We start from the raw sequence: 20604 nt of genomic DNA, 5'->3' as shown, positions 1-20604 counted from the left end.
AACATGAAAACGTGGAATAAAAAACCATTTATTCCTATATTATTAATATCACCATATCCTACACACTGTTTTGTCATCACTTTAATAGTGAATTGTCAAAGAACTGGGTGGATGTAAAAGTGGGACCTTGAACCTATATTGTCAATAAAAACTGCCCAGCAGATAGAGTGTCTCATTGAAGATTGCGCTTTTGAATTTGCATTCTAAAAGCTTCAAAACCATGGTATTGTGACATCATATGTGACAGTAGAGCACTCTATGATGTATTTAGGGCTGGGCTTTTCAAATAGAATTATTAGAATCGGAGAAAATTTCATGTAAACAAGCAACCCTTTATTTACCTTCGATACCAATGCAAGTTCATTACTCAATTCAGTTTCAAATGATGATTATCTAACTTGTTATTTCAAGAATTTAAGACTATTCATAAGGATGCATATTGGGGAAAGTGGTCACAGCAATATTTTGTCAGAGTATCAAATTGATGAAATTATCTCACCGGTATTGATTCATCATACTTGAATCCTTTTGCCAGAGTGTTAAATGAATAAAACTATCTCACCCGTCTATCATACTTGAATCCTTTCACCCTCAATGCTTCTTTCAGTTTCATTGTATGGTTTGGATCTGGATATCCATTGCTGAAACAAAAAAGAATTTATGAACTCTGTTTGAGCATGTTCCTAGAAAAATAGTAGAAATTTGTCAAGTTTTCTGTTTAACCATAACAGATCCTGCCCGGAGAGTATTGAAAAACAGAATTGGGTTCTAGGAATAAAAAAAATTTTGACGCTCCTGAAGCATGTGAACCGGAACCGGAACGTAATATGTGTACCAAGTTTGGGTAAGCCCATAATTTTATTCCAATTTTCCTTATTTTAGTTCTATTTCGAGTTCGGGGACTAGCCAAGTGACTCCCATAGTATTTGTATCTGAAATCATAGCTTAACCCTAACCTGGTACACATACTACGTTCCTGTGTCCGCCATCTTGGTTCACATACTTTAGGAGTACCGAGACTTCGTCTGAGCAATCAAGAAAAAGTCATGATATGGCTACACACTATGGGTTGACAAACATTCAACTTTACCATAAGCAGCCATTTTAGTTTCTGTTGAAAATTTGAGAAAACTTAATGTTTGTCAGAAATTTCGACTTTTGCTTCAAAATTAAAAAGTCTAAAATTAAAAAAAAAATTAAGAAAATACGACTCTAGTTTTGAACTCGATACCAAAAAAATGTCAAAATTAACTTCGCTCCCTGCTCCCGTCACGGGTCCTTCAAATTTCAGATAAAATGAAAATCATGCGGGCTCATAAAGTCATAGCAGATAATCTTTTGTACACGATGACCAGGCAGTTTTATTAACATAGTTGGTCAGAGTGAATTATAAGAAAACCCTTGGTTTGGACTTGCTCAGAATGAATTATATAAAAACCATTGGTTTGATAAGTCTCTGGTAGTTATAAAACGTTAAATCCCTGTAAATTTAATAAATCATTTTCATATATAAAAAGAGTTTAGTTTTCTTCTGAATAAACCCAGACAAAAATGATGGAATGAATCTAAATAATTTTTAGAAAGCTATTTTATCCAATATGCCTTTTATGCTTTGCAAATCGCGAAAAATAAATTTCGATATCCTTATTTATTCCCTATAATTTTATTTAGCTGATGAAATTAGACTCCCAAAAGAACTTCGTGTTGTAGTGCTATACGAAGGGATAACAAAATTTTTAAATTAGTTTTATTCCTTCCTATTTCCTAACATTTCATGAGGTAAATACCCATCAAGCATGAAACACACAAAGTACTTACTTCTTGGGTCCTCCAGTTTTATTAGTCTTATGAGGAAACTCATCGTTCCAAACAATTTTTCCTCTTCTGTCACCAACTTCCTGAATCTTGAAAATCAATCCTGCATTGAATGCTTGATAGAGTAAGTTGAGACATTCCAAATCCAAGGGCAAATATTCAGTGAATTCTTGAGCCTTATATGAAACCCCCTGAAGAAACAAACATAACTAATCATCTCTCATACCTGGGGGTTTGTTAAACTGATATAAATATCAGAATATCTATGAAGGTTTAGCAGAATTTAAAAATTTTCTAACAAAATACTTGGTGTTTCTAATAGATTAATTCAACTTGACAACCCAACAACTTAATTAAACATTAAAATCAGAAATTATAAGGAAGCCCGCTAAATATTTAGCTTGTCGTGATTTTACTGCACCATTGAATCGAATTCTAAATTAAACATAGCAGAACTAAATTCTATGAACAAATTAAATTTAAACAAACCACGAGTTTAATATTACCCGAGTTTCAACAAGCATGATCTATATATGGCTATGTTATGATTTTACTGCACAAATGGCTTCTATATTCGAACTTTTTCTCAATAAAAACCTTTCAAAGCTTTGCTTTCCATTAGAACTGAATTCAATCAGCATACCAGTTTAAATTAATCATAGATGGACAAAGCGTGAACCAGAGTAAACCCATATAAGCATTATACCAAATACTGCCTGATTCTGTATATTTCAATGAGAAGGAATAACTCATGTGAGTGAATGCAAACATTTAGCAATACTTCTTTCAAGCTTCTGGACTGTGCAATGGCCTAACGCAGTGGTTACCAAAGGGTGTACCGCGGTGTACTAGTGTTACGTAACAATAGAGATGGACACTGCTTGCTGCAATTTCCCAAGCTGCAGTTTATTTATCTGTTTATTGTTGAGTTTGTTTAGAGTTTCAAAATAAAATAAGGCAGAAAAAAGTTGACATTAGGCGTATATGTTTACAAACATAAAGTACACATTTACAATTTTATTCAAATTTTCTACATAAGCACGCTGCTAGTTTTTTTCCTAATAATTTAGCGCCGCACAAACAAAAAGTTTTGGAACAATTAGCCTAATGCTTGAAGTGTTGAACTGAACTAAGCTGACATCAAATATTAAACATTTCGGTTCAAATCCATGCCAACCACCTCACCCAGGATGAAATAAATTAGATAGGAAATGCAGAATCAGAAAAATCGAAATAATAATATATCTCCTTGAATATCATTAGATATCAGTGTCTGATAGCTTAAATTTCATTAAATATAAGATATGACAGAATTAACATATTTATCCTGGGGAGAGAAAAGCTGATAAGACGACTTAATCAAGTGGCGAACCACAGCCTCTCATCCAGTTACCAGTCTATGACACGTAAGAGATTGTTTAGCCAGTTATTCGTTTTCGGAATCATGGACTTGATGGTGGAGGAGGCTGTAACAGACCAGTGGTTACGTGAACCACCCTACTAAATATTTGTGGCTGCTTGTATAGGGCCTTGTTCCGAGCAAAAGGCATGAATAAGCATTGCATAAAAAAGTAACATGACAGTACTATTATAAGGGATGTCTTTGCCATTATATCAAAATCCCCATATTTGGAGCATTTATGAAATCAAAGGGTATGACAGAAAATTTTCTATTTTCCATCCACGTTTTTGTTTACATCATGTTGTATTTAGTAAATTTTGACATATATAATGATTTTGCTTTCTAATTGACAATAAGATATACATTTGTGACCCCTTACTGAATCAAGAAATGAAATTCAAGAAATTCACAATAACAATAATTGTACCAAAGAATTCTAGGCAAACTATCAGGTTATGGGCATCCCGAAATATTACTTTCAACAAATTGTAATTTTCCATTTATTGCACTGGTATTTGTTTCAGGAAATATATTTTAATTGATCGATGTTCAAATTTACTAATGTGCAATGGGGATTGATATTAAAAACAAAAACCTTATTGATTAAGAATCTTGATTCCAGTAAATCTGTAATTTATTTTCCAACCAACAATTAAATTTGTTTCTTAACTCACCTTCAGACTTCCAGCAGGAAATGAGTAGGGGATGACATGAGTCCACTCTCCTTCATACCCTGGCAGTGATTCAGGCAACAACTTCCATGACCACTCCCCCCCAGACGGTTGTTGGTTGATGATTCTTAGATCAGAAGTAGTTTGACTTGAAGACTGAGATTCTGCACCTGGATAAATAAAACCAAAACTTAACAAAAATAATGTTTGTTCTTATTTAAGCAAAAATGCTTGTGATTGAGGGTTCAATGATATTTAAAATGTACCATGATATGTGAAAATTCGAATTATAATTTAAAAGAATGAAAATTATGGTTCCTAGATGTAATTAAGCTATTGTGTAGTTATTTGAGTTTTGGACAATACCATGGTCTAGTGCAGGGTTTCCCAAACCAGGGGTCGCGACCCCAAATTGGGTCGGAATGATAAGTAGGTAGGGTCGCAAACAGGTCATGGGATCGGCGAGGTCGCTGAGGTATGGTAGAGGATGTACAAAACATCTAAGATTTGACAAACCATGTTGAATTTAGCAGTTTGTACCATGGCTTACTGTAAAACAGGCCCATAGGCATCGTTCTATGCTCATGCTATAAACATAGCACATTTTCTCTCATCTCAATTTGCTTTGGTCAAGCCAGATCCAACGTAACTGTCGTGCCATTTTCGTATTTTTGGCATTGGGAATTTACAAATGGGTTTTGCGTCTATAATATGATAGCGACGGTTATCTCGCAGTCTAGTGAAACTGCCCGTTTACAGGTTAGACGGCCTATGCATCAGACAAAATATTATAAAATGCACTGTCATCGATAAACATGAGTATTTGGCTGGTTAATATACCTATAATATTGGAAGCCTAAATGTGGAGTGCATTAAAAAAACAGTGCAACTGCACTTGATTTAGAGCAATGATGGGCAAATTACAGCCCGTAGGCCAGATCTGACCCGCAGAAGTGTTTCCTCTGGCACAAATCAGCACAGCAGCTCCTACGTGGGCGTATCCAGGACTTTTAAAAAGGGGGGGTTCCAAAAAATCGGGATCAAAAATTCCCATGCAACGACTCTAAAACAAGTGCTGCGATTGCGACACTCTTTAAAATAGACTTTTTCAGTGGATTATGATTTTTCTGATGTGCAAAATATTCAATCTGTGGCTGATACGGGCATTTAATATGCCTTGCCATATTATTTTGATTATGTTCATTGTGTCGACTAAGGTAAAATAAAAGCAATACTACTCTAAAATACTACGGTAATCTACGGACATGGAATACGCGATACACTATTGAACGGATTATAAATAACTTGGATTCAGATTTTTGCGACCTTGGAATTTTTCACTATTCATTTGGCACTTATGATTATTTTTAAAATATCATCGTTGGAAAAATTCCAGGGAGTTCATGTTTCTGGGAAATTCATATTTTCTGATAAACGATAAAATTTTCAAAGGCAACCCAACATAACGTGTGCCGTAAATTTTGCGATTTACACAGTCTTAACAGCATTTTTAATCTGTTGCGTGCCTCCTAAAACAAAACCTATGGTGTTTCCCTCTGTTTTATTTTTTAATATTTTACATTGCCACTTTCAATCCAAAAATTGTGGTTGCGGATTCACTTTTTTATTATCGAAATGCAATAAACTGTTTTTATTTATAGTCTCATATTGAGTCTCCGGCCCAGTAAGCAAGTCTATTATCTAGAACTGGCCCACTCCGGCCCAGGAAAGTAATTGCCCACCCCGATTTGGAGCCTTGATTTTTAACTTGAAGACTGAGATTCTGCACTTGGATTGATAAAATCAAAACGTATAGCAGAAATACTGTTTGTTATTTATAAAGTCATAGGAAATGCCTGTGATATAGAAGTTTAAAAGCCAAGGTATGATAATACACAAATTCATATTCAGATTTACATTTACTGTGTCTAGTTGTATTTTCACTCTTTTGTGTTTTTGATATGGGCCTCAAAGGATGCTGTAATAAAATAAATGGATTTATATTTGACCAATTTGAAAATAATTATTAACAGGAGAAATGTCTCAACAAAATTTACCTTGACACTTGACTTTAGCAGTCTTTTGAGAAATGGACTTGTTTGCACTAGTGGAAACAGCAAGCTGGTTTGTTGCAGAGATATTGGAAGGCTGAGCAAAATCTAAAAAAAGAGTGAAAATTATTGATATTGACTAACTTTTTCAAAACACTCATGACAGTAAATGTTCAACTAAAGACCCCAAGCTGGGAATTGGGATACTAGACAAACCGCAGTTTCATGGTTTCGATGTAAATCAGTAACAAGAATAATACGTCTAGTATGGTATGGTAGAATAAGATTTATATATTCAACCTGCAGGAGAGGAAAGTGAATGAGACGGCCTAATCGTATGACAAACCATGGCCGCTCGTCCGGTTAACAGTCCATGTTGGGTATGGGATTAGTTTTCAGCCAGCTATTTATTTTCAGATGCATGGACTTGATGATATACCCAAACAGCGGTTACGTGAACCACCCTACAAGGAGTCCAGCAATCTTATTGCACATATTTAACTCGCAAGGAATTCGATACTGCGAACCCATGCATGGTAATCAGAGATGTGAAGGTGAGCGTATTCCTAATGCTTAGCCACACCACCAAGCCAATTAGCAGTCTCTTCTGCATAAGCCCGCAATTACTAATAACAATTTAGAAATCTAAAAAACCTTTCTTTTCAGTTTTGAGCTTTTCAATCTCAATTTTCATTTTCCTCTTTTCTTCTTGCACTCGCTTCATTTCTATTTCGTGCTCTCTCTCCGCATCCCTCTTTTCTTGTTCATTTTTTAATTCCATCTGCTTCATTCTTTCTTCAAACTCTTCTTTGACTTTTACAACTTCCTTCTCTTGAGCGCTTCGTACTACAGAACCTAAAAGTATTGGTTTCATTTAGACAGAATAATAAAAACCACAGAGCAAAATTAATTGAATAAACAAAGCAAAAGTGTTTCTGAATGTTATATAAAGCAAACATCTTGGGTATTATCACAATATGTCAGATATGATTTAAGCTAGGCTTTGGGGAAAATTTGAAATCTAGACTTTACTAAATAATAATTTTATATAAAAGTCTTGCAATAAACTTTGTTTCTGACTGAGTTCAAAATTTTCTACTATGGTGAATATACTGTGTTCAACCCATTATCCAAATATTTGATAAAAGAAATATTCGATATTTCGATATTAAAAACGATAGAATCTGTACCTGGATAAATAAAACCAAAACCTGTAGCAAAAAAAAAGTTTGCTCTTATTTAAGCAAAAATGCTTGTGATTGAGGGTTCAATGATATTTAAAAGGTAACATGATATATAAAAAAAATTTTGTATTAAAAGAATGAAAATTATGGTACCTAGATGTAATTAGGCTATTGTCCTGTTATTTGAGTTTTGGGCAATGCCATGGTCTGGTGCAGTGGTTCTTAAACTGGAGGGTGCAAGAAGCTCTCAGGAGGACGCGACAGGTCACAAGCCCATTTGAAATCAGCATTAAGTCGCAATGCAATCAGTGTGGTTATTTGGCAGTTTTTAGTCGAGTTCCAAAAATTAGTTGTAAGTAAGTAAATCAAATAACATGCAGTAATAAAAAAATGATACAACAAACGCTGCGATAGACTCACCTAAAATAAGCTATTTAACACCTGTAAGCGGCACACAGTTTATTGTTTTGAATTTAATGTTTCGAATAAAAATAATAGTTTTGCTGATGTGAGTCAGTTTGAGAAAATACATTAAAGCGCATAAAACATATATTTATTGCGTTCAGTTTTAAATGAAATTCAGCTTGTATTTACGAAGTATTGCAAAATGACCAGAAAAGAAGAATGTATGATAACGATTATCTCAAGTATGGCTTTATTCATACGACAGTGAACGGTGAGGTTATACCCCAATGCGTTTTTATGCCTTTAAAAATTTGAGCAATTAAGTTATGAGACCAACTCGCTTACAGCGCCAACATTAAACAAAGTAACCTGCCAATTACAAAGGCATTTGACTTTTTTCAAAGCAAAAGGGGAGCACAAAGTTTGTAAGATTTGGGGGCGCGGCTCAAAAAGTTTCCAACCAATGGTCTAATGGTTAAAGAGCTAGATTTAACTGTAGGATGACATGACAGATTACACATCACAGGTTCAAACCCTGTGTCATGTCAAAGTGTGTAAAAGATTGGGTAGGCAATGCCTTACAAGGGAAAATCTGGTCTTTAAAATAAAGTGCCGTTCTAAATAACAAAATATATCTGTGGCTGCAAGTATATGGCCTTGTTTGTAAATTAATGTTTTATGAAAATATTTAATGTGTCAAATGTCTGAGGGTATGAAGTAAAAAAACACTACTGACATGGGTAACTTCAAATGTGCCTCCTAATGCACTTCAATACAAAAAGTTTTCAATATTTCCATATTTTTCGATTAATTAGCCACTGTTGCGTATACTCTGGGCCAATTGTTAGCCAAATGAGAGTTTTATGAAAGATATTCCGGATTCACATTGTAAGACCGCTGTTTCATAAAAAATGACAGGGAAAGTACATCATCTTTGTTTTTCAGTATTTATAGTATAATAAACCTTTATGATAAATCTTTATTTTTATTACCATTAGCTGGTCTGGAACTGGCAGTGCCATAACCAGATGCCCCTCCAATGACAGAAGATCCTTCCTCATCATCCTTTGAAACTGGTAGAGCCAAAGGTTGCTCTGCCTTCGGCTTTTCTTCAGCTTTTAAAGATGCTCGTGAAAATATTTCATCGATAAGCAAATCATTGCATTTATCTGATTTTTTCACTAAGGGTTCAATTCGAACTGTCTCTTTTAGGAATTCGAGAGATAAATCTGCAAGTTTCAGCAAGCTAAATAGATCTTGGAAGATTTTTCTTCTGTTTTTGACATCATGTTTCACCCATTTCATCATCCCCACATATTTAATAGCCCCAGAAGAATACTTTGTTTCTGAAGATTTGAAAAGTCTCAGTATGTCATCCTTGCTGATATCAAGAAATTCCTTTTTCTTGCTAATTTGTTCAAAATTTGTCTCCAAGAATAGAATAATGGAATCTTTTACTGTCGTTTGTTTAGGAGTTTGATTGGTTTCAGAGAGATTCTTCAAAATAAAGCAGTTGTCAATATCAAGGTTTGTCTCAAGTTTTTTGACGTCAGAAAACAATGCAGTGATTACGGATTTCTCAGCTGTTTTATTGTTCTTAACAATGGGTTCTTTGAGGACAGTTTCCAGAAGAAATTTGAAGGGAAATTGCTCAATCTTAAAGAGTTCAGAAACATCTATTTTATCTTTTCCTTTTGCCCATGTTACCACAGCTTTCCATAATGTTTGGTAAGTCTGGTCACTTATGTAAAGCAAGAGATCTGATTTGGTGATGAATGGAAACATCTCGGAAGAAATAACAGATTCGAAATTATCAATCACGACCTGTACGGCTTGTTGTTTTATATCACGACGATCATACATTTGGGCCAAGTTGATTACAGAGAGACAATTTATTGGAGAAATGTTAATTTCCAAGAATTGAAAACAAAGATTCGTTAATTCCTCCATTTGTAAAAGATTGGAAGCATGCAGGATATGCTGAATGTTTTCTATCTTCAAATCTGCCTTTCCTTTATACATGAACTCTACGCATTGTGCAATCCCATCCTGATCGACATCTTTCATATTAACGTGACCATCATGAACTTCTTTCAAGTTGCTTGAAAACATGGCTTCAAAGTATTCTGAAGAGGCTGCCAAGACAGTACGATGCACTCGGAATGATTTTTCACCAACGTTGATGTTGAAATCGCAAAGAAACCCTTTCTCTTTGAACCTGTCATATAATGTCATGAGACGATTTGACTGTTTTGCTCTAGCATGGTTCATTATTTGTGAATTCATCTTCATACTTTAACAAACTCTTATTTATAATATAAGCATTAAACTAAGATCTGATAATAATAGTTTAGGTTTTATCAAGCATGGCTTGAATAAAAAAGGTGTTTATCTATTAGAAGTTAGTTTTGACTTTGCTAGTTCAGATGGTTACATAAAGCATAACTTGTTTACCATTTATGCTATTTATTTTATGGAACTAAAAACTAGTTCCATAAGTCTCTTTTCGCTAGTGTGAATATATGCCAACAATAAGGCAGAGCTCGAAGTCAAATAGAAAATCTTAACATTTTGATAGTGACAACACATCCATAATATTATGAAAACCCTTCAATACTGCTTAACGAATGTAAAATAATATAGCAAGATCCACATGGCTGAAACAATCACACAAATTTGCCAATTCCAATCAGTGCAAGAATTATATCACCACACAATAATTGTATATATCATAACAAAGCTTGTCCCCTAGAAACAATTTAGGAATGGAAGGATTTAGGTAAAATATACTAACTATAAATTAGCTACATTTTACAGCAAAGCAGAGTTTATGAATGTAAGGATTTTATAATAGAACACATACTTGGTTAATCATTAAATGATGAGTATTTTGAACCTATACATTATCTCAGAATACAGCAACCTATATACTAAAGCATTCTGAAACTATTTGAACATGACTGTTTCACAAAGGAAACACATGCACGTTGCAGAACTAGCAAACTGGAATCACCTGGTGCTTACTTGTCAAAAGTCTTGTTGCCACAGCCCATTGGGGAATTTTGTATAGCATTGAAATACCTGCTGCCTATTCCATTCAGTGAATGTATACCCCAAATTTATGGACTATTGTAGCATTCTGTAATGGATCCTAAATCTTTAAATCCATTCTATATGGGAAAATAAAAATAGCAAAAACATAGTACTCATTCAAATATAAGTTACTTTTTTGTAAATTATAACAGTAAACATAAAAATGTCCTCCTAAAAAATTGAAAAATAAAAATGACTGAAACTACTACACATAATGAAATGACAATCATCAATGCCAGTTATGCCACTGTCAAAGATATCATAATCTAATAAATTAAAAAGAAAAACTCAAAACTAAATATATAGTTAGAAGTTTATATGCTTACAACTCTTACTCTACTAGCATGACACAAGTAGGCTAGAAGCACGGCGTATAGATATGGGTCCCCTCACTTGAGGGAATTTATTGCAAATTGATTGCTGCATAATATACTTTATATTTTTTACAAATCTTACTAAAGAAAAATATTAAAATTATAATGCGACTTCATCATGATACAAGTGCTTGTACAATAGTACAAGTACATAAACATTTGAACTAAAAATACAAACTTTAAATATAATGACACCACAATAGATTATACTCATACTTTTTATAGGGTAATCCAGATGTTTTTATAATCCCCGTACTTTTGACTAGTCTGTGGAAAAAGTTGGACATGCAATGCCCGTATCTAGTCAGTGAGCCTAGTCATATCGTCTCATATTTTGTAGGAACATACGAATGCTGAGCACTTCAAAGTTAGAAGCTGTTAGTCTTCTCACCATTTTTAGCCAAAGAAAAAATGAAAGTATATGAATACTGTAGTTTTATTAAAAGGGGGTAATTGAACTTTTGGGAATCTGATTCAAAGGTAACAATATAAAAATTTTGGGTTTGAATGATATTGATCGCAACTAAAAATTTAATTTTTTTTATATTGAAATTGCCATAAATTTTGTCAAAATTTTGAACAGTTCATTAAGAGGTTTGTTTTTTATAATAAGTTTCTTTCTGTACTTTGTCCCTGATATAACATAGCTGGTTGCCATAATCAGCAATGCAAACAAACCACTCTTTGCATAAGGCCACTTAGTATAAATTCTTGTTTGCTATTTTCTCGTGATACACGCATCACTGTTTGTTTTGTATTTCGTAATAGATTTTACTTTAAACAAAATGTAGTTTTTGTTAGATGCAAAGTTAGGTTATGAAATGGATGAATTCCGATCTAAACTTTAATTTTCAAGAAAATATCCAAAAGTTGTATTTATGTATGTGATAAAATTATTTTTGATTTATCATGATTTGTGATGATTAGTTCATTAATAATTATTAATAATCCTAAATGATTTTAGTAATATCACAAGACTTTGAGAAAAAACAATATATATATATATGTCACATTTTATGATATATTTTTAGTAAATGATCCCTGTGAATTCACTGCCTAACCGCTGTTTTCCCGATCATATTGATTTAGAAAGCTTCAAGTTTTTGCCAATCGATATTTGCTGAAGTGAAATTCCTTGCTATATTTTGTTATATTCTCAGTTAATTTGGTATTTTGGTGGTCACCCATATTGTCAATAAGAGTATGTCTGGCCTTGCTTTGAACACATTTTCTTATAAAAATATGACGGATTTAGAAATATTTTCACACCATGCATTTCGAAATAAAAGTTGAATGATTCGGTAATTTTGCATTTGATAATTATAGAATGAATCTGAATAGGATTGGCATCACCTGAATTGAAAATTAACCTAAGAGAGTAACCTATTTTCAATCTATATAAATAATACATACGGTGTCAAATTAATAAAATATATCCTATATTCATTGACCAAATCTTTTAAATGGAAATTTAAAACTATATTATACTCAACAAAAAATTAGTTTGCAAATCACAGAGCAACAAAGATTTCACTTCAAATCTATATCATGATATAATATTATAGTAAAGTACGCAGACATGGCCAATTCCATAGTAGATTCATGTAATAAATTAATATGATCTTTTGTAATTTGGTGACTACCTAAACCTACTCTGCCACACCAGCCTACTTTATTTGGTGAAGGATAATTGCAGTGCTCAAAATGAATACAAAAACTTCAAGAGTCTAACCAATGTATCTAAAACTGTCTAGATCTTTGTGAGATTTGTGGTTAGTCTAGTGTAGTGGTTCCCAAACTGGGATACACATCTATTTCAATGTAGGTAACTTAGTAAGGGCCTCTAGAACAAAACTGTATATTTTGTAAAACAAAAATTGCAGTGTTCAAAATGAATCTAGAAATTCAACGAATTATTTATGTATATAAAGCTGTCCAAAGTGAGGATTGAATGATGAATCTGCGTCCTATTCTATCCCATTTATTAAAGTTAAATGATATTTCATTAAATATAATTTGCAGACTACCAAAAACTACTCTACGACACTAGCCTACTTACTTCTACAGCATCTCAGTAAGTAGAATATCAGTAAGGAATCACTTGAACAGAACAGTAGGTTGTGATACAAAATTGCAGTGCTCAAAATGAATCATGAAACTTCAACTAGCTAAGTACAGTAAATAAAACTGCCCAAAGAAAAATTTAACATAAGATGTATTATCGAATAAGTATAAAATACTCACAAACAAATCTGTATTTGGAGTAATTGTTCTTAGATGAATGGGACTGATTAAAAACAACAAAAATGAAATTGTAAAAAGAAAGAACTGAATGATAAATGGAATTGAGGCATTATCTTCCATATACACATATATAGCAGCAAGTTTATGACTGGAACTATTAGTAAATTTTAGAATGCATGATAGCAACCATTGATAAAATGAACAGAGAAAAAACATGGAAGTAATTATAAAATTACTACTGCTAACTGGAAACATTTACAATTACTTAAATACAGAGCAGACACATGAATAATGAGGACAAAATAGAATTTGAGATCGTATTGAGTCAATTATAAGTGGTGGATGAAGGAAAAAATAAATAAATATCATAAGGGTTTGTATGAAAAGATAAAAATGATGAATCGTGCCTTATGCAACTACAGTGGGCCACATACTTTTATAGGCCTTGTGCTTATTCTAGGACAAAAATTTAATTTTGTATAATTTGCTACATCAAGATTAAATATATCAATTTGTGGCAGATAATTATTTTAACTGGACCAGAACCAAATAGCAAACCATTGTCATTGCATGACAGTTCGGAAGAATTCTATAATGATAAAGAAAACCTAAAATTTAGATTTTGATGATGGGACTTGTAGAACAATTATTATGATCAAGATGTTGAGTGAAATAATTAAAATTGCATGTTGGAGATATTTGTGATAATCCTGATGAGTCTTGTGGCCAATATCATAAACTCGCAAATTATATACTAGATTACCTGATGTACTAACATGACACCTAACAAAGCCATATCTATCAAAACAGAGTAAGGCATTGGCCTGTTATGAACTGAGCTCAAAATATTAGAAGGATGAAACCTGAAACCTTTCAGAAGCAACAAATCAATACTTACACAATCAAAAAAAAGACATCAAGCCATTATTAAAATTCTAAAGGTGATGATGTCGATTTTGGTAGGAAATAAAAGATTGAAAATTAAATTGTTATTAGTTAAATGTAATAGATCTTAGCTGCTTATCAATAGACAGAAACCTAATATTGTTTGATTTACTACAGCAGGATAAAATTGGCAAATTATAGGTCACAGTGAAAATTTTGTCTGTCTAGAGATCAAACCATGGCCATCACCTCTCAGAATGTAACATAACAAATTGATGCCCAGTTACCCTGAAAATTACATTCCGTCCCTATAAACCAATAAGTCACTTACACTCCAGTAACTTATATCTTTTTTTTTATAAAGTAAAATATGCCTATTCATCTGAAACATTTACCTAGTAGCATACTGACATCTTAGACAATTAATTGGGTGCATATACTCCGATATTGCAACTGTCTTACTATTTTCGAAAAATAAACTAAAGTTCTGTTCTATTGTTGTAATACTTCATGGAAATACAATGCTTCATGAACATTAGTTGAGATTTTTTATACTTCATAATTGTTTTCACACGTTTTTCATCCTAAATTGTCTTGCATAAGGAAATTAAAATGAATTTATCTGGTTTATTGTTAAATCTTTTTAATTGGTCCTATTTTCTGCCTTCATGCCCAAAATAGTTCTTAAATATATTTTTAAAATAAAGAATGCAATATGTTCAGTTAGTAACTACTGACTAGAAGATTTAGGATGACTTGCTGGTAACATTTAACTTTAAATTTGCTTTCACTGACTAAATTCAGGGTTAAAATGCTTTTGATAAATTAATGATGGTCCATGGTCTTGATACCTGGTATCTATCGCCCCCTAATTAAGGTCGTCAGATAAAATCATATACACACTATTAAAAAAAGATATAAAATTCGTTTCAGAGATAAATTATTATAAGAACAATGTCAAATAATAAGATAAATGTTCTGGATATAATGGGTGTACGTGGTTTGGAAAATGTTCCCAATAGAAATTCTCAACTAACTATATATCTGATGGGTGGCGCTGTTGTGCGCGGGGAAGTCCCCGTTCAAATATAACAATCAAGAAGACATCACTGAAAGCATTTTCCTTCTCCTGCCTGGTACGTCATACGATGGAATCGCGCTAGTGATAAGTAAGTCACAATACCATAAAGAGTTTACAACACTTGGAAAACTCTCAAATATAATTGAAAAAGGACCTAACAATTTTACCTTACCAGGAACATTATGTTCTGTCAGTGATAAAAGATAGTATACTGAATTTACATAGGCTTCTTTCCCGGAGGCGAGGACCACGGTGTCTTGTCTGGTTACCAGTCCATGTCGAGTATGAGATTAGTTAATCGAATATTTCTTTCACATTCATGGACTTGATGGTTGAACTTCCCGATTTTTCAAAACTTCTGTGTATTCATTGTTTTGTTTTATGTTTTTTAGGGGAGAGGGAGGCGAAATCAAAATATACCTATAAAATAGAATAACTTAAGTGAAAGCCGTAACACCACCTTTTGTTGGCGAGAGTACAGCAATCCTTCACATATAATTATCCCCACGAATTCGAACCAATGAAGGGTAATCAGATGTGTGGCGGTAAAGCGTACTCATATCGCTTAGAATGAGGCACCACACCGATGAGACGATAAACAGTTTTATTAATTTGAAAAACAACAGTTATGCATTACAGAATTGAAGGGTTGAATTTGGGGTAGCAATTTTGTGAATGTTTAATAAACTACACGTCCAAATACAGAGTTGAATTCTAAACCTTCTATCGCGAAGTCCATTTTGTCAGAAAGGGTGAAGATATATGCAATAGTTATGAATGTATGGGGTAACTGTTAAGGTGCTGAGTTTGCAACACTCTTGCTATTGCGCTGCTGACACTTGAAATTTTCTTTATTCGATTTTGTCAATGTGAAAGGAAAAGAGCCTTATTTGATTGCTACTAATTTTGAAACTAAATACTACATGCCTGAGGACTATACTGAAAATTATTCAATGACCAAACATAAACAGTATCATATCTGACAAGTTGTCAAGTCGGGCCATTTGCAAGACTTAAATCATTAAATTAGATGACTCAAATCTAGTATTGAATTATCTAATTTGACTTTCTCAACGGTCCAACTCAAGGCATATGGAAAGGTTAACCAGATTGCTATTTCCATATCCAACCTTCTATAAACTGGGCAAAAGCTGAGGGCCAGCAGGTGGTTAGGTTATTGGTTAACTATCTTAAAAGAACATTGGTAAATTCCCAGGTGCCATTCTCACTCAATCCTAGCCCACCTGTAGACTACATGGAACAACAAGATGTGGTTACTGTAATGATAGAGAAAAACTAATACCTTGGATGTGGCGATGGCCTCGTGTCCAACGCGTTGGATTTAACTGTGTTGGTATTGAGATCACACATTTCGGGTTAGAGTTTCATGCCGTCATCCCCCACTTTACCCAGGGTGAAATGAATTGGATGGGCAATACCCAACCAGAGATATTCTGGTCATTTTAAATAAATATTAGCTTTTTACGAAATATTAGATATGAGTGGATAGTTGTACAAGGTCTTGTTCAGGGCAAAAGTTGTAAATAAGCATCGTACAAAGAAAAAAAATGAATTTAGATTGATTTTTTCTTATATTAAAAATATTTTTATTTGTGGAATTGACAAAACCAATCAATCTACCATTCCCAATACATTCTAAAATATTTTTGAATTTTAATAAAATTGAAAATAGACTTCACAAGTTAATGTGTATTCTAGTGAGTTTCTTCACAAATGTCTACTTTTCCAATTATTGAAATGATGATAAACTCCCCCTCTATCACATTGTCATGGTTTTCCTTCTCCGGGAATAAAATGACATACGTTGCAACTGATCTACAATCAAGTTTATTGATAATTGAAAAATCATTCTTACAATAAAATTATTACAATTGCTAAAGAGTGGATAAGGAAATTTTTCAGACAATATGAAGCGCCATATCAATTGAACGTCCCAAAATGCTGTGTCACACACCAGTCCTAATTGTTCAAATCTAATTTCGTATGCATACTTATTACCCTCCTGCCATACCCCGTTCACATGCTTACTCGGACCATTTTTTCCACATTGAATATCTACTGAAGCTCAGTAGAGTGGTAACTAGTGTTGCAAAATGAAAAAGGAGGGACAAGAGGAGGGACATTTATAAGGGACAAGAGTGAAACACGACATTTTTGAGACTTCGATATTAGTAAATGAACATTAAAAAAATTGAGTTTATAAAATTATTAGTAAAAAAGCCACAATATAATCATTTTTCTAATTTATCTTGTATATTTTTTTTTAGACAAAAGTCAATTTTTTTGGGTTGACTTAATATCTGACCTAATGACTTAATGACTTTAATTTTTAGAATGCTATCAAATATTCAATAGAATATAGAGTTCAGCAAACGTATACGAAATATATTTACGGAATGATAACTCAGTGGTGTTTTTGCTTCAGAAGTCTTGATAGTTTGTATGTACAGTATTGGCTTGATCGCATAAATTGTTATAAAAATATCAACACATTCGTTTATATAAAATTTGTTCGAGAACATATAAAATACACTTGAGCATGTAGCCAAATTAATTTTGAAGTGCAAGAGTATACAAAGTCACGTATTTTCAAAAATAATTTCGCTTGAACTCTTGATTTGTATATTGTCAGATGCTTTATATTAGGTAATCCCAAAGCATGTGAACCAAGATGGCGGACACCGGAACATAGTTGTGTACCAAGGCCATAATTTTATTCCAATTTTCCTAATTTTAGTTCTATTACGAGTTCGGGGACTAGCCAAATGACTCCCGTAGTAATTGTACCTGAAATTATGGCCTAACCCTAACCTGGTACACATACTACGTTCTGGTGTCGGCCATCTTGGTCCACATACTTCGGTAGTACCTTATATTATACCGAACTTGGCTTGGTTGCATGATTATAAAAATACTATTGGATATTGATATATATACAGCGGTGGTTGGCAATTAGAAGGTCGAGAAAATTGTATAGATCTATTTACAGCAGAAGCGAGGAACCTACGGAATAATTATACAATATATCATAAAAGTAATATATTAAAATGCATAAGAAACAACATTGAAACTTAGATTAATAATATATTTAGTTGTGGAAAGCAATTAGGACCCAGGGTAAAAATATTTATACAGATAATCTATTCAGCGTAATTCATGAGCTCAATAACACAGGTTTGGGTTGGCCATTTTTTAAATCAAACCATACTTGATTAATTAATTTTTGTTAAAGTACGAACCAATGGGCATTCGGGTATAACCTGTCACAAATTGTCAAAACACTTTTCAGATATCTTGACTAACTTAAAAATGCCAGCTTATTTAACATATTATAATTAATAAAGAATTAATGCGAATACATAGAGTTTTGCTGATTGATTCCACCAAATTAAATATATTGGCAATACAATCATCCTATTAGCGTTGTGTTTGGACTCGACTATGTTGGGATGTCTGATTAAATAACCCAAGTTCAATCATATGCCCGCTACCTCACCCAGAGTGTTGTAGACTGTGGAAAAAACAGGAATATTTAGAGAATTATAAAAAAAATGCCTTAAAAATATTAAATTATATGTGACTATATGTCACTGATATCTAACAATACGAGAGGAGCAACTATTTATTTGAAAGTTTCAAAATTTTTTCTTTTTGCCTACTCAATCTAATAGACCATGGGAGAGGTGAGGGGGTGGAATTTAAACCTGCAATGTGTAATCAACGATGCCAGCGCAGTTAAGTCCTAAGCTTCAGCCGCCTGGGGCATTTTACTTATTTGTCAATTTGCCTTACACAAATGGCACAAATACAATTCTTAATATGAAACTTTGTTATTTGTAATATTTGATCAAGAACATAATTTGCACAATGGCTGCAATGGTAATATTGTTTTGGCATTTGATGTAGATTCAATGAAGCAAGTTCAGTATCCTATGCAGGGAACAGTACAATCAGTGTTGTAGGAAATCTTTCTGGATCTCGTCAACTTGAAAACCACAGGAGAGGAATCTAAGAAGTTGAAGGAAATTTTTACTGGAGGAAAAATATGTCGAAATGAAAATATAATTTTGATAAGAGGCAATAGGAAACTAGAATTTATTAATCTATACACTGACTATAATACTGCAGCTTATTCAGACAAAATCTGTTGAAGTCATGTTTTTGTTATATTTATTTATCTATCCAAGCTTGATATTTCCTACAAGCTGCAGAGCTAATTTTTTGTCACTGGTAAAATTACAGTATCTATGAAAAATATTAGTCATTTACATATCATTGGATGCTTGAACAGAGCCTTGTCTGGAGGTAAAAACATGAAAACGTGGAATAAAAAACCATTTATTCCTATATTATTAATATCACCATATCCTACACACTGTTTTGTCATCACTTCAATAATGAAATGACAGAGCAACTGATTGAACTCAAAAGAATTGGGTGGATGTAAAAGTGGGACCTTGAACCTATATTGTCAATGAAAACTGCCCAGAAGATAGAGTGTCTCATTGAAGATTGCGCTTTTGAATTTGCATTTTAAAAGCTTCAAAATCATGTTATTGTGACATCATATGTGACAGTAGAGCACTCTATGATGTATTTAGGGCTGGGCTTTCCAAATCGAATTATTAGAATCTGAGAAAATTTCATGTAAACAAGCAACCCTTTATCTACCTTCGATACCAATGCAAGTTCATTACTCAATTCAGTTTCAAGTGATGATTCTCCAACTTGTTATTTCAAGAATTTAAGACTATTCATATGGATGCATGTTGGGGAAAGTGGGCAAAGCAATATTTTGCCAGAGTGTCAAATGAATAAAACTATCTCACCCGTCTATCATACTTGAATCCTTTTGCTTCCAATGCTTCTTGCAGTTTCATTGTATGGTTTGGATCTGGATATCCATTGCTGAAACAAAAAAGAATTTATGAACTCTGTTTGAGCCTGTTCCTAGAAAAATAATGGAAATTTGTCAAGTTTTCTGTTTAACCATAACAGATCCTGCCCGGAGAGTATTGAAAAACAGAATTGGGTTCTAGGAATAAAAAAAATTTGGCGCTCCTGAAGCATGTGAACCAAGATGGTGGACACAGGAATGTGGTATGTGTACCAGGTTTGGTTAAGGCCATAATTTTATTGCAATTTTCCTCATTTGAGTTTTATTACGAGTTCGGGGACTAGCCAAGTGACTCTAAAATTATAGCTTAACCCCAACCTGGTACACATACTACATTCCTGTGTCCGCCATTTTGGTTCACATACTTTAGGAAGTACCAAGATTTCGTCTGTGAAATCAAAAAAAGTCATGATGGGGCTACAAACTATGGTTCGACAAACATTTAACTTTACCATAAGCGGCCATTCTAGTTTATGTTAAA

The 20604-nt window shown here is 33.2% G+C and overlaps 2 protein-coding genes across 2 annotated transcripts in view; one reads left to right on the top strand and one right to left on the bottom strand.

Annotated features, from left to right (window-relative positions):
• The window catches only part of LOC120329781 (FGFR1 oncogene partner 2 homolog), a 443159-nt gene that overhangs the window by 18638 nt on the left and 403917 nt on the right, over window positions 1-20604 (top strand). The gene's annotated exons all lie outside the window — the stretch shown is intronic.
• The window catches only part of LOC120344629 (uncharacterized), an 89112-nt gene that overhangs the window by 353 nt on the left and 68155 nt on the right, over window positions 1-20604 (bottom strand). The window contains exons 6-9 of the mRNA XM_078112615.1: window positions 5946-6047; window positions 3892-4058; window positions 1819-2006; window positions 576-641 (exon numbers count right to left, since the gene is read on the bottom strand). Coding sequence (XP_077968741.1) covers window positions 576-641; window positions 1819-2006; window positions 3892-4058; window positions 5946-6047 — 523 coding nt within the window. The remainder of the gene's footprint in view (window positions 1-575; window positions 642-1818; window positions 2007-3891; window positions 4059-5945; window positions 6048-20604) is intronic.

This window comes from Styela clava, chromosome 5 (assembly GCF_964204865.1).
Source record: "Styela clava chromosome 5, kaStyClav1.hap1.2, whole genome shotgun sequence".
NCBI lineage: Eukaryota > Metazoa > Chordata > Ascidiacea > Stolidobranchia > Styelidae > Styela > Styela clava.
The sequence above is the reverse complement of the archived record's forward strand: the minus strand, read 5'-3'. Positions and strand labels throughout refer to the sequence as shown.